The sequence below is a fragment of the Carica papaya genome, chromosome 3 (assembly GCF_054855325.1).
Source record: "Carica papaya isolate Zhongbai chromosome 3, ASM5485532v1, whole genome shotgun sequence".
Lineage (NCBI taxonomy): Eukaryota > Viridiplantae > Streptophyta > Magnoliopsida > Brassicales > Caricaceae > Carica > Carica papaya.
In genome coordinates, this window is record NC_142311.1 from 423,458 (window position 1) to 437,974 (window position 14,517).

The 14,517-nt window shown below is 35.7% G+C and overlaps 3 protein-coding genes across 6 annotated transcripts; 1 reads left to right on the forward strand and 2 right to left on the reverse strand.

Annotated features, from left to right (window-relative positions):
* The first annotated feature begins 4,281 nt into the window (after positions 1 to 4,281).
* On the forward strand, positions 4,282 to 7,780 carry LOC110815412 (uncharacterized). Of its 3 annotated transcripts, none has more exons than XM_022043205.2 (6): positions 4,282 to 4,760; positions 5,489 to 5,728; positions 5,810 to 5,983; positions 6,089 to 6,195; positions 6,387 to 6,709; positions 6,799 to 7,780. In XM_022043205.2, the coding sequence occupies exons 1-6, from the start codon at positions 4,644 to 4,646 to the stop codon at positions 7,485 to 7,487; spliced, it is 1,650 nt and encodes a 549-aa protein (XP_021898897.1). In that variant the 5' UTR covers positions 4,282 to 4,643; the 3' UTR covers positions 7,488 to 7,780. The 3 variants fall into 3 exon arrangements, with proteins under 3 accessions (XP_021898897.1, XP_088070905.1, XP_088070906.1); XM_088214779.1 differs by having other exon boundaries at positions 6,820 to 7,780; XM_088214780.1 differs by lacking the exon at positions 4,282 to 4,760 and adding an exon at positions 4,907 to 5,239.
* An 8-nt stretch (positions 7,781 to 7,788) lies between these two features.
* Positions 7,789 to 10,742, reverse strand: LOC110815381 (antigenic heat-stable protein). Of its 2 annotated transcripts, XR_002539829.2 has the most exons (5): positions 10,525 to 10,742; positions 9,969 to 10,094; positions 9,220 to 9,335; positions 8,410 to 8,800; positions 7,789 to 8,180 (listed from the first exon to the last, which is right to left on the reverse strand). XR_002539829.2 is itself a non-coding variant. In XM_022043168.2 (4 exons), the coding sequence occupies exons 2-4, from the start codon at positions 10,074 to 10,076 to the stop codon at positions 8,461 to 8,463; spliced, it is 564 nt and encodes a 187-aa protein (XP_021898860.1). In that variant the 5' UTR covers positions 10,077 to 10,094; positions 10,525 to 10,741; the 3' UTR covers positions 8,238 to 8,460. The 2 variants fall into 2 exon arrangements, 1 of the variants encoding a protein (XP_021898860.1); XM_022043168.2 differs by lacking the exon at positions 7,789 to 8,180 and having other exon boundaries at positions 8,238 to 8,800; positions 10,525 to 10,741.
* A 271-nt stretch (positions 10,743 to 11,013) lies between these two features.
* LOC110815488 (Peptide chain release factor 2) lies at positions 11,014 to 14,403 on the reverse strand. Its single transcript, XM_022043309.2, has 7 exons — positions 13,795 to 14,403; positions 13,131 to 13,343; positions 12,701 to 12,802; positions 12,390 to 12,527; positions 11,794 to 12,098; positions 11,509 to 11,662; positions 11,014 to 11,416 (listed from the first exon to the last, which is right to left on the reverse strand). The coding sequence occupies exons 1-7, from the start codon at positions 14,344 to 14,346 to the stop codon at positions 11,282 to 11,284; spliced, it is 1,599 nt and encodes a 532-aa protein (XP_021899001.1). The 5' UTR covers positions 14,347 to 14,403; the 3' UTR covers positions 11,014 to 11,281.
* Positions 14,404 to 14,517: the final 114 nt, after the last annotated feature.

The window sequence follows — 14,517 nt, forward strand, 5'->3', positions numbered from 1 at the left end:
CATAGTGTGGCCCATAAGCCCACAATGTGAACAGGTGGGTCTTCTTCTTCCTTGAGTTAGGGCAATAGAGGATCCGGAACCATGACCCGTTTCTGCGTGTGTGTCGAACCCGATTGCACGATGTCGCTCCTCCTGCACCACCAGCAAGAAGACTTTCAGAATGGATGGAGAGCATTCCATCATCAAAATCTGGGCTTTAACAGCAGCATAGGAGGAATTTAATCACATTAAGAAAGTCATCATAAACTCTTGTTCCTGATAATCATTCCACGCCTTCATGTTTCCGCAGTTACAAGTTGGGGCTGGTTGAAAGGTTTAGAGTTTGTCCCAGATTGTTTTCATTCGTGTGTAGTATGTGTTGATGCTGAGTGATCCTTGAGTAAGATTGTTCATGCTCTATTTCAATTGGTAGATACGCGGTGCATTGCTCTGCTGATAATGAAGCTGTAAATCGGTCTAGATGGATTGCACACTTTCATGATATAACAAGCTGTCAGCTATCTCATTGGTGACAGCATTCAGTAACCAAGAAACCACCATACTATTACAACGCGACCAAGCTGCGGCATGAGAATCGGTGTTGCTCGGTTGATCGTAGGTTCTGTCTATGAATCCCAATTTATTTTTGGCTGTTAGTACTATTCTGATTGCTCTCTCCCATGTGTTGTAGTTGTTGCCATTGAGAAGATTGGACACCAAAACTAAACCGGGGTGGTCGGCACTGTGAAGGAAGAACGAGTTTTGGAGGTCATCGGACTGATCTCTAGCCATTGGAGATCAAATGCTTCGTAGCTCAACTACTGATAGATGTTGGTTAAAAGTTCATTGCTCTGATACCATAATAGAAAAGAAGGAAGAGCAAATGAAAAAAAAAAAAAAGGAAGAGACTAATAGAAAAGAAGGAAGAGGATAAGACCAGAAAAATATTTTCCTTCTTCTGAAATATTTTACTGCTTACAAGGATATATATATATATATATATTGTTACTAGTGTTGTACCGTAACAGAAGAAAACAAAACAGCAGGAAAAGAAAACAAAACAGCAAGAAAAGAAAATAAAACAGCAGGAAAACATGTATTGCCACTGACATTGTACTGTGGCAGAAGAGAACAAAAAGGAAAAAAAACAAAAAACGGTTACAATTAAACTAACAAATTTATCAATTAGTCTTAATACATATTGTAGTATTTTAAGCATTCAAAGTCCTTGGAAACCAATAATCAAGAAGGATAATTTAATCATTAAAATTTACTACGTTTATATTAATATTACAAACTAAAACTTAATTATCATAATACTATTACCCAAAAAAAAAAATTCTTTAAAATTGTGTGTATACACACACACAAATTCCTACATACATACATACATATATATATATATATATGTATGCCCATATTATAGCATTTTAAGCATTCAAATTCCTTGCAAACCAATAATCAAGAAGGATAATTCAATCATTAAAATTTTCTATACTTTAAAATTTTTTTCTTGTGTTCCAGTGTTTTTTAATAAGTTGCTTAATTACAACTTGTGATGTGATGAACTGTTAATTTAATTAAGAGTTTAGGATGATTACGTCGTATTCTTAACCTCACAAGCGTAAAGATGCTTTGTATTAATCACATGTCTTATAATTAATTAATTAATTAATTAAGTCAAGTGTTGGGTTGCCTAATGCTCCGAAACATAACAACTGTATTTGATTTGATCTCCATTAACTAATTAAAGCTTTTTAACGGATAATATTGGGATTACGAGACTCTTCTTTAACTGCATAATAAAATTAAGATATTAATTACCGCATTTAATCTGATAATTAAAAAATTAAACTTCTTCTTTTTATTCCTCGTGTTTTACGAGCCTCTCTTCTTTTTCATCTTCTTCGCTTCTTCCAGTCAGTTCATATATATATATATATATATATAGTTCTTTGATGGTTCCTTCTTAATATATCTCAGCATTTTAATGTATATATATGTATATAACGAGACGTCATGAGCTACGAAGAGCGCAGACGAAGAGAAGAAAGGCTAGACGAGACAAGTTGGCCTGCTGGGCGAGCCTCTGTTATTGCCGACTATAAATGGCCGAAGATGTGATCGCGACGCAAAAAGTTGCTGCCTTGGGGCCTAGGACTAAGTGGTGTTGAGAGTAAAGGGAAAGGAAGGCAAGTGGAATTTACCTTTTGGCTTTTCGAGTTTTCCTTCACAGATATATATATATATATATATATGTGTGTGTGTGTGTATTACTGGTTTACTAAAAATAAGTTTTAACATATCAAATTTAAACCATTCTTATCCCAACCGAACCCCTTCTAATTTATCTCGACAACATTGTAGAAGTTGACAACATCAAAATAGCATTATGACATCTCTTGATACAAACACAAATCGAATCATAATATGTATTTAATTTGGTACTTATAACGTGAATACGATACACAATTGTCGATTATATTTATTAGAACTTTGTCGTTGTTAATACAATTTTTTTCTTATCCCAACCGAATCCCTTCTAATTTATCTCAACAACATCAACTATTTTTGCTTTTTCTCTCTCTCTCTCTCTCTTAAAGTATCGTCGAAGTTGACAACATCAAAATAAAATTATTACATATCTTAATACAAACACAAATCGGATCATAATATGTACTTAATTTGACACTTATAGTGCGAATACGATATGCAATTATCGATTATATTTATTAAAACTTTGTCGTCGTTAATACAATTTTTTTCTTATCCCAACCGAACCCCTTCTAATTTATCTCAACAACATCAACCATTTTTGTTTTTCTTCTCTCTCTCTCTCTCGAAGTATCGTCGAAGTTGACAACATCAAAATAGCATTATGATATCTCTTGATATAAATACAAATCAGATCATAATATGTACTTAATTTAGTACTTATAGTGTGAATACGATATGTAATTGTCGAATATATTTATTAGAACCTTGTCGTTGTTAACACCATTTTTTTCTTATCCCAACCGAACCCCTTCTAATTTATCTCAACAACATCAACCATTTTTGTTTTTTTTTTCTCTCTCTCTCTCGAAGTATCATTGAAGTTGACAACATCAAAATAAAATTATTACATATCTTAATACAAACACAAATCGAATCATAATATGTACTTAATTTGGTACTTATAACGTGAATACGATATACAATTGTTGATTATATTTATTAGAACTTTGTCGTCGTTAATACAATTTTTTTTTATCCCAACCGAACCCTTTTTAATTTATCTCAACAACATCAACCATTTTTGTTTTTTCTCTCTCTCTCTCTCTTGAAATATCGTCGAAGTTGACAACATCAAAATATGACTATTACATATCTTAATATAAACACAAATCGAATCATAATATGTACTTAAATTGACGTTTATAGTGTGAATACGATATGCAATTGTCGATTATACTTATTAGAACCTTGTCGTTATTAACACCATTTTTTTTATTCCAACCGAACCCCTTCTAATTTATCTCGACAACATCAACCATTTTTATTTTTTTTTTCTCTCTCTCAAAGTATCATCAAAATTAACAACATATGATATCTCTTAATATAAACATAAATCAAATCATAATATGTACTTAATTTAATATTTATAGTGCGAATACGATATGTAATTGTCGATTAGAATCACGTCGTCATTAACACCAATTTTTTTTTTTGCATCATGATTTAATTAGCTTCGATTTTTTATATACATTGACTTAATCCATTAGAATATAAAAAGATTAAACTTAATTAGTTATTAAACCTATAATAATTAAAATCTCATGAAATTTTAAACTCTCACTTTTGAAATTTTGCGTAACAAATGAGTTAGCCAATTATTCCACGTGATTTATAAAATGAGATAATTGAATTATATGTTTCGAATAATTATAATATAACAAATGAGCGATTCGCCAATGGCGTTGTTACATGTGGACCGAAGTGGGACCCGCAATCGGGAGCTGATCAGACGATATTATGGAGGGACCCACACGCACGCGTGGAATGCGCACGACGGCTAGTAGCCGCCGGGCCTTGAAACTTGGCTGCTCCCAATTAAAAATTGCCACGTCAAGCGTAGATTTTGCAGTTAGCTTCGGTGTTAGATTTGGCGACTCAATAAAATATTAATAAAATATCAATAATTAATTTTGAAATTTTTTTTGGAGATAATTTTATTCAATATTTAAGAATAAATTAAATTAAATATGTATATTAAAACATATATACATGCAGTTCTGTTAATTTGAAAAATAAAATTAACGAGGACTCTCACGTAAATTTTGGCGTCACTCTCAGTTACGTCAGGAGGAATTCTCATATATATGGAAGCAAGTGAAGTACCATGTTAGGTTTTGTTCATGAAAATCCTATTGACACCCGTCTCTCTCCCTCTCTCTCTCTCTGCTCCGTTCTGCTCTGTTCTGCTCTGTTTCCTTTCTTTCTTTCTTTCTTTCTTTCTTTCTCCTTGTTCGTCTTCAACTTAGTGTCAAAACTCTAACTCGTATACATTATCGTCATTAGCTACGTGCGAGATTCTAGCAATCTGCGTAGCATAATAATCCGCTTCTTGTTAAAATTCATATACTTTTGTTGGAGAATTTTCAGGGTGAGGCGAAGGAAAAATCATGCAACGAGGAGTTGGGTACTCGAACAATGAGGCTCAAAATCAAGATTCTGAATCTAATGAATTTCAGAATCAGTTGGTACAGTTTCAGAACGCTTCACAGTTTGCTGATAACAAGGTGTTTTTTTCTTTTTCTCCCTCGTTTGCTGGCTATTTCTTTTCTCTGTTGGAATCGGTCTGTGTTTTTTTCTTCTTTTTTTTTTTCGTTTAAAGATTCCCGATGACTTTTTTCAATTGGGTTATTTTCAGTATATCTATTTTTAGCATTTTTAGTTTTTTAGCTGTTATCTTTCTGGTTGGTTTCTGAGACTATGAGTTGACATTGCTTTGGCTTTCTATTCTCTGTTTTCTTTTTTCCTTTTTCTTCTTTTTTTTCCCTAACAATGATTTTCGTGACGGTTATACAACTTTTTATCGAGTATTACGTTAGCTTTTCATGTGATTTTTAGTATTATTCTGTTTTTTTTTTCCCCACTCCTTTTTTTTTTTTTGAATCTGGGATTCAGGTTGTGGTGGTCTATGTTTAAGTAATTGAAAATTTTAATAAAGTTTCAAGCTTTATTATTTTTTCAGAGCTCCAACTACATTTTCACAATGGTAAAACCTCTCTTTCTTTCTGGTTTTCGTTAAATATCACCACCTGGTTTTGATCCCTATCTTACAGTTCGCATGGGGTTAGATGAGTTTGTTTGTTTGTTCGTTTCATGTAATCAATTCCAGTCAAATTTAGTTTCGTAGTTTCTTTTTTTTTTTTTTTCACATGCATGCATTTTTTATTTCACCATTGTCTTCTTCTTCTTCTTCTTCTTCTTCAACTTCTGTGCGATGTTCTTGTGGTGTTTGCAGGCTCAAATGGCTGACACCCTCATGAGTTTACCTCCCCTCGGCTTGAAACTCCGCAAGTCATCTTCCTTTATGGACCTGATTGAAACCAGATTATACCATGAAGAAGAGTTCAAGCCCAATCACAAACCTACCCAATCTGCTAAATCGAAAGCTGATCATGATCTTATATCTCAGCAGGCAACTGAGAAATTAAAGGCCTCAAATTTTCCTGCTTTATTGCTCAAAATTGGCTCGTGGGAGGTATAAAACTTTTAATCCCCAAGAATTTTTTCCTTCTTTTGTTTCTTCCTTTTGTGCTTGATTATATGGAAATCTCTGCAGAGAATAACTGTAAATGAAGGTGATTTGGTGGCAAAGTGTTACTATGCTAAGAGAAAGTTGGTGTGGGAATTTCTGGAGAATGGTTTGAAGAGCAAGATTGAGATACAGTGGGCTGATATTTTGACATTAAGCGCTGTCATGGAGGAGAATGAACCTGGAATTCTTGAAATTGAGGTCAATTTTTATTCTTTCTTTTATAAAAAAATTATGTAATTAATAGTTTTTTTACTTCTGTTAATTAGGATTTTTTATTGTATTTTTGAAAAAAATATGGTGCAGTTAAGCCAGCCTCCCTCGTTCTACCATGAGCTTGATCCGCAGCCAAGAAAGCACACTCAATGGAGAATGACATCAGACTTTACAGGAGGACAGGCTCCCATTTGGAGGTATCTATCATTCTCAAATCTCTTCTCTCTTTTTATATCAAAGTTTATTGTGTCAAATCCATTGTAAAGTTAGTAACTTTATTTAACCTAAATAACTTTAACCAGCTAAATTTGTTGATACCTGGGTAATTTATGGAACATGATCAACTTTATCGGCGAAATTAATTGAAAATTTTCTTCCAACTTATCAGGAGACACTATCTTAGATTTCCTCCAGGAGCACTTGACAGACATTATGAGAAACTTCTCCAGTGTGATCCCCATTTGCTCCAGCGTAGCCAGATGCCTTTTCCTAGTTTACAGTCTCCTTATTTTGAAACCAATATGTATGGTATCACAGATTTTGGTTTAAATCTCCATGGACAAATACCAGAAATCAATCAAATCAATCCTGGGTACCAATTTTCTCTTCCACAAATTCCTGCATCTTTGATTCCTCATCGACCAGTTCAATTATATGAGCAAGTTCCTCCACCATCTCTCCAAATTAACGATACACCTTCACCTATATCTGGTACTTTTAATTTGTTTGGATGGTACAGAATCTTGTATTACTTGAAGAATTAGTATCTGAGTTCTGACGTTGTTTTTTTCACTTTTTAGTCATGGATATTTCATGTGTAGATGAGCACGGGAGAAACCCAGTTTTCAAAAATCAATCCATGCAAATTTGGAGTAATCAACAAGCGAACAACTTTGCAGATCAAGTCAAAGAACCAGAGGTTATCGCTCATTTTGCTCCTCAAGTGAACCCTGTAATCAATTACCGAACTCATCATCAACCAGGCTACAACGAAGGAACTGAGAGGCTTAATCCTATGGCCCAAGATTTAACCGACATCAACCAGCAGTTATTCAGTGATACGCAAGTGCCTTACATGGATCAAAACTATTACATTGACAGAGTAAACTCGTTAGAGAACTTGGTCAATCTATCTGGGGAGAGAGAAAACTCTAATAATACCACCCACAGAGTGGTCGACAACTATGGACGAGAAATAGTTATCAATCAAGGTTGTTTGGTTCTGAATGCTAATATGCCTCTACATTATGCTGCCAGGCAATTCACTTCTCGTCCTCCTCTCTCCGCAATGCCACTTCAAGCCCCTCGGCCTCCCCTTATGATGCCTCCAGTTCCTCAGCCTACCTCCATGATGCCTCCTCAACTTCCAGTGCAGAACATGCATCTGACCACTAACAGCAATTCATTTTATCCCTCAACTGTTTCAGACGGAATTATGGAGGGTTTTCCAAATGCTGATACAATCAATAGGGCCAACAACTGGCACTGAGAATTCCAGGGGAAGAGGGTAGAGTTAGGAATTAACAAGGATGAAGTTAGCTAACTGTAATTGGATCATCCTTTACTTATATTTCCTTCTTTCAGATTTAGATAATAGGAAATAGATGCAGACTCTTTCTCTTCTATAAATTTCCTTGTTGACTGAAAAGTCAGCTACTAGGAAGTAGAGAAGAATATCAAGAGGACTGCTGTTATATTTTGGGGGTCTTCTTTCTAGCATAGTTATTTTTCTCCAATTCCAAATGCTAACTTATCAACTAAGTATTCTTAAACTGATGATGCATTATAACTTCTAAAGTTAAAATATTGCACAAAGAATATACTACATTCACCAACTACAGCCCAAGATGTATTTAGGACAACAATATCTTTTCATCAAAGCCTCACCAGCCATCCAAATCAAGATAACTCTTTATCCATACAGTCCAAACCTAATTCCATATCATGTAGAATACATACAGTGTTGAATAAGTAATTGTCATTAATGCCTCTAAGATCGTAACACCTCTTGCAAACCAAACTTCTTTTCTCAACTTCATATCACAATTTTCAAAGATATGAGGACGTCAGGAACAGGGATTACCGCAAATTTCAGTCTCAGATCAAATAATATAAACTTTCATCATACTTGTGATGAATCAGCAACACGGATGCAAGCAGTCGCCTAAACTGCAACTTGTACCTATTTCCAGATACAAGGATGGTTAAAAAAAAAAACAAAAATGGGGCCAAGAGGAAATTTGAGAGAAGGATTTGAAACCAGATGTTAATCAATGAGCTCAGTATATACAAATACATGTTAATAAACTGATATTTCACCATATTAACTACTTCTCTATTCCATATGTCAACATTGCGGTTTTGTTTTATAAATCATAACTTGAATGCCAAAAATTCACCCAAACATTCACCAGACTTGTTCCAGTCATAATGCGTCGGAAGTGACTCATGTTTAAGCTTCACTAACGCGATCTCCTAGAGTCTTCAGATAATGCTGAAGGATCACCAGAAAAGTTTCCAACTTCATCAGCCCCTTCTCCCAAATTCATTGCATTGAAACTCCTCTTCTTTGATGCAGAATTTGAATTTTCCTTATTTTTATTTTCATTTTCTTTCCCTTTCTCATTATGGGTTTCTTTATCGCGCTGGTTTTCATCATTTGAGATAGGAAATAAGGGAGCTTCTCGGCCACTCAGTCGACAAAATACTCTTTCAACTGTTTCATTTATTTCCTTCCCCAGCCCGTTGTTGTCCAGTATCAACTCCCAAACTGATTTAGACGCCTTCTCTAGCACAGGAGTTCTGCTCATTTAAGTACAAAAAAGAGTTAGATTTTTTTAGAATTCTTTCTTTCATGATAATGAGAACATAGATTATGAGACATAAAAAAACTATAGTTACAAAGATATACATTATAGAATATTTACTGAGAAAAATAGTTATAAAGATATATGCCATTAGAAAAGGAACCATGAGCTGAACAAAGAAGTTTTCCTCAAGCTACACAACATTCGTCATCAATTTGCTAGACTGGAAAGAGATTTTGGCACTTTGGTGATTAATGCAGTCATAGAGCAAAATGACATCAATCCCTACACCTAATTGTTAAAACTAGCAGGAGCTTGTTAATAGCCTGCAGTTGCCTAAGCGTACAAATGAATTCCCCATCTTCAAAAGCATGCAAGAAAAAGAGGAATTCCACAACAAAGATCAACACTTACTCAAGTTCCTGGCGAAGCGCATCAAACAACTCCCTCTTTGTCTGTTTCTCTGCCCCGGGGGTATTAAGAACTTTACTTTGTTCCACCATCTTAATTGTTGTGTTCTTCAGCTCTTCCTGTAATCAAAGAGAAATACAAGCAATTGAGTATTATGTCCTCATAAACTATCCATTGCTGTTAATAAGGGGTGTCTAACTCATCAACAAGGCCTGCATATGAAAACACTTATTTGCCTGTTTCAGTTTTTCATCAGCTCTAACTAACTCAGCGGTAAATTTTTTGCAAATGGGGCGGTGCCCCCTTGGCGCCTTTACTTCAATATAACTTCATACTTCTATTTCAAAAAAAAAAAAAACTAAGTCAGCGAAGGATATCTTGCTCATTAACAATTCATAACACGAATTGAATTCGACTCAAAATAATGTCAACCACCCAATTTCCAAATGTTAACTACAAGAATACATTCATTAAACTTCCAAGGAATGATCAATTTAAAGACAGTGATCTCCGACATAACCCCCATAAAATAGCAATTATTCATTTTGTTCCAAAGATAGCTTTATGTTCTCGCTAGGATGCACATGTGCTTGGCCCTCTGTGATGGCACAAATGCGTCCTACTATGACTCGCCTCTGATAAATCAAATGCCCAAAAATCTAGGATTTCCATTGATACTAATAACTGTAACAATCATTCATCAATATATATGCATAAATGAAACACAAAATACAATAAAGACAGAGACAAACATTGGTTTTCAGCTGATTGATGATCTTCAATCTGAGAGCATCGATAGTGCCATCATTCATGAGAGATTCCAATACATCTTCTGGGGTAATTACGGAAGAAGATGACATTCGCCTTTAAACTTGTCTCTGTTATCACAAGAAAAACAGTTTAAAGCTCTTCAATTTTTTTTTTTTTTTTCTCATTCCACAAAACCATAATCCAAATTGATAATAACATACAATAAAAAATTTGAGGGTTTAAGTAAAGAGAAATCAAACTAGAACCTGTCAAGAGAAGAGAAATATACCCAGAAAGAAATGGAAAGTAAAGCGTAAAAGGAAGCATTTAGGGATAACAAACCGACCGAATAGATTAAAGGGTATTGTTAAAATTGAGATAAAACAGATTCTTTTGAGCGAGAAAGCACTAATTTCTGCAGAAGATTGAAAATATGACAAAATTTTCCGTGAAAACAAACAGAGTCCACGGCAGAATTTGTTTTACTGTTTGAAACATGAAAACCAGATCTAACAATGTAAAGAAGAAAAGAGAATATCGTCGGGAAAATTCCCGTACCTGCTGTTATTTACTCTTCTTCTCCGTCTCCTATCCGATACAACAAGCTTCAAAGCTTTGTTTTTTTTTTTTTCTTTTTTGTCTTTTTGGCTGGAGATCGGGATTTATCTTTTGCTCATACTTTAACCAGAGCCGCCTTTTCCTTTCAGTACGACGCCGTTTCAAGTTCATCTTTTCAATTTTGTTTGGGCGAAAGGTAGAACAGGGAATACGGCTTCCCCCCCTCCTCTGAGAATGGGTTGGTTTTATTATTCTTTCAAAAAACTAAATATGTTTATATATCCCATATTAAATTTTTAGAAAAAAATCATGTGTATATATTCAATAAGCCATTAAAATTTATCTATGGTCTTTAAGGTAAAGTATTATTCTAGTTTTTTAAGTATTTGTCATGCTATCTCTAATTATGAAGAGTTCTTTTTTTTGTTTGTTAATATCTGCAACATTCTGTCTGCTTAGAATTTTCAACGAATTAAAATCTAAATAAAATAGACAAAAAGAAACTCAGATATCAAATGGCTAATTGACATGATTGTTTGGTGAAAATGTTTTCCAAAAATAAATATACAAATCTGATATATGTGCCCTCAAGATCCAAAGCTTGCAATGGTTTTGCAGCCTGTAATATTAGACCAGGAGTCAATCTACTTATATCCACCCAGATCACAAGCTATATGAAAACAGTATCTGGCTGCATCGGAAGCTTCAGTATTGAATTGTTAACCCTTGAGAATTTTACCATCCTACTAACTAAATATCAGCGGTTATCTTCATTCTTGTCCAAGGAAGCTGATAAATAGCTCAAGATGAAGCCATCTAGATCTCCCTCAAGCACAGAATCAGGATCGGAGACCTCATAATTAGTTCGGAGATCCTTAACCATGCGGTAAGGCTGCACAGAAAAATGTTAAATTGCAGTTAAAGCAAAATTTAGATTGCCCTACAGTAAAGAAGTTAAGAGTCTGGTATGATGCAGAATCATACGTGGAGGACGTAAGTGCGTATTTGGTTTCCCCAACTGATCTCAGTAAGAGATTGTGTATGCTGAGCATTCATCTGAGCCTGGCGTGCCATCTCAAGCTGGTCTAGCCGAGATTGGAGGACAGCCATAGCTGAAGCCTTGTTTTGATGCTGTGACCTATGCTTACCAGGGTGATGAATTCAGAATGGGTGAAAAGCCAATTAATTCATAAAGAAAATCATCCAAGAATATGTCACAAGAATAAGCAAAGGCAACAAGTATTTTGATATTAGGGAGCTTGTTCATACCTTTCATTCTGACAAGTTGCAGTTATTCCAGTTGGGATGTGAACTATTCGGACAGCGCTCTCAGTTGTGTTCACGTGCTGGCCACCAGCGCCCCCAGCTCGAAATCGCTCAATACGGAGATCTGACTCGTTGATCTGCATATGGGTGCTTCCATCACCCAAGATGGGAATTACAGCCACGGCAGCAAATGAAGTATGCCTTCGCTTTCCACTATCAAATGGTGAGATTCGAACAAGCCTATGCACTCCCACTTCTGCTTTGGCATATCCAAATGCATATTCCCCATCTACTTTAATTGTTGCCCGCTGAAATAAAAGAAATTTGGTGTCAGATAAGCATTGGTTCTCCCGAACAGTTTCTTAAGAGAAGGGGGAAACTTTATGCTTATTAGGGAAAATGAAAAAGCACGCAGCTTCATCTTTGACAGCTTGACCAGAATTTAACACAAGGAAGCAAAACAAAAAGATTTTTCATCTCTTAAAGGGGCATGCTGGTTGGCTGGGGATGCAAACGCGTTTCATTATTCCTTGGAGTCAATTTAGAGCCATGTATAATGTCCAAGAAAACAATGAATGAAGGATAGCATAAAGGTGAACCTTGATTCCTGCAATATCCCCGGGCATTTCATCTACTACAGTTACTCCGTATCCTCTCTGCCGAGCCCACATTTTATACATTTGCATAACCATTGCTGCCCAGTCCATGCTCTCAGTACCCCCAGCTCCAGCTTGGACCTATAGCATACAACAAAACAGTAAGATGCGGACAGTCAAAATACCTCAACAGCAAGGGTTTATTATCCTTTGCAAAAATTATTGAGGAAAGAGAAGCTACAACTGTAGCAAACTCAGAAGCTAGAAAACCAAAAAGACAGTAAGGATATGATTTTGTGCCAAAGAAAAACAACCTCTATATAACAAGAGCAAGGATCCTGCTCGCCCGAGAGTAATGCTTCAAGTTCTTTCTCTTTTGAATGCTTTCTCATTCTCAGCAAAGCTTTCACTGATTCCTGTAGATGATCAAACAATCGAGATAAATAAAAAAAAAACACAGCCACCAATGTCTATTAAATTGCAAGAGAGAAGTTAGCCAACTAATTATCTGAGAGATAGTGGTCAGTATGAGGTCAAGCCTTAAGGTACCTCATCAAATCACTCTTATGGTAAAAGGAACTTTTCTGCTTTCACAATTACAGCTGAGGTAACCCAAAGCTAGTAGAAACGTTAAAACTATTTCACTATTGTGTAATATGTCATGTTTGCTAAAATGTATGAAATGCAAGAAACTAATGACAAAGGAGAATGAGTACATGCCTAAAATAAGAAGTGAGAGCCCACCGCTTCCAACTCAGTGTCATTCTCTTCTCGGGCGAGCTTTATCATGTCAATATGCTCAAGTAGTTCCCGCTCAAATGCCTTCACCTCGCCCATTTTACCCATAAGTGAACCATGCTCCCGGTTGATTTTCCCAGCATGTACAGGCTCATCCCAAAGATCAGGCTTGTTCAGTTCCAAAGACAGTAGATTTAACCTAACTGTCAGTTTCTTCCACTGCCAGCACAAACAAACAAAATTTTATTTTACATTTAAGTTGAGCATGCCAAAAAAACTTGACTAAAACCTCTCAGCTGTCAGTGTCACCAAGAGTAATGTTCATATTATCCATCAATTGACTAGAACCTTTCCAACCATAATTATCTCAAAGGAAAAAAGAACCTTTCCAACCATAAACGTTGAAATGCACAACCAAATCCTCTATCCTACATATCAAGTTTATCAACCGGGAGATAATCATCGACTTAATATTCAAGCTAAGTACCATTTAAAAGAGGAAAAGTAAGTTAATGTTTGATCTCCAACACAAAACCACAAAACAATGGCTCAAAAGAACACTAACCAGATAAATACACAAAGCAAAGTCAAAGCTTCATCGTAAATAACCAGATAAAATGTTAAGTTTCAAACTTCCAAATGACCGGAACCGAAATAGTATCAAATTTACCTGCAAACGTCTCTTGATTACTTGAATGGATTGAGCAATTGCAGCAGCATGGCTCTTCCAATCACTCTCACTCTCATCGAGAATTGTCCACTGATTAGCCACAATTCGATCAACTGTAAGACCATCAGACGTCGAAGGTTCAATGGCAGCATGCGTACTGAAGAAACGAATCCCTCTGGTAAAATCTAGACCTTCATCAGACCTACACGAACTTTCCACACCAAAAAGTGAACTTGGACAAAAAAGAGGAACAATCCTCCTCGAAACACCACACCCAGAAAACATAGCAGTGGATTTTGGTTTCACAGGCAAGAAGTGGTGATTTTGTGATCCAAAGAAGCTTGAACCGGAGAGGACCCTAGAAGACACAGATGGGTTTTTTATAGTTTTGAGCAGAAAGGAAGAAATTCCAGAATCCAGATCAATTTGGTCTTGTTTTGAATCATGTAGACTGCGGATTTGCGAAGAGCAGAGAGTCCTGGCTTTGTTTCTAGAGATTTGACAGAAAATTGAAGAACAACAACGTGATAGTTTGATCTTAAAAGATGACATTTTTCTTCGACAACCGGTCTTGGGGCAATGGAATACAAGGGTTTATGCGTGGGAGCTCAAGAGTTCGTGACCTGAAGGGTTTATGAAACTCTAGGGTGAAGGAAAAGGGAGATGATTGCTCTTCATACGACACCGTTTTAGTACATTGCGAGGCCCGATATTCATATTTTT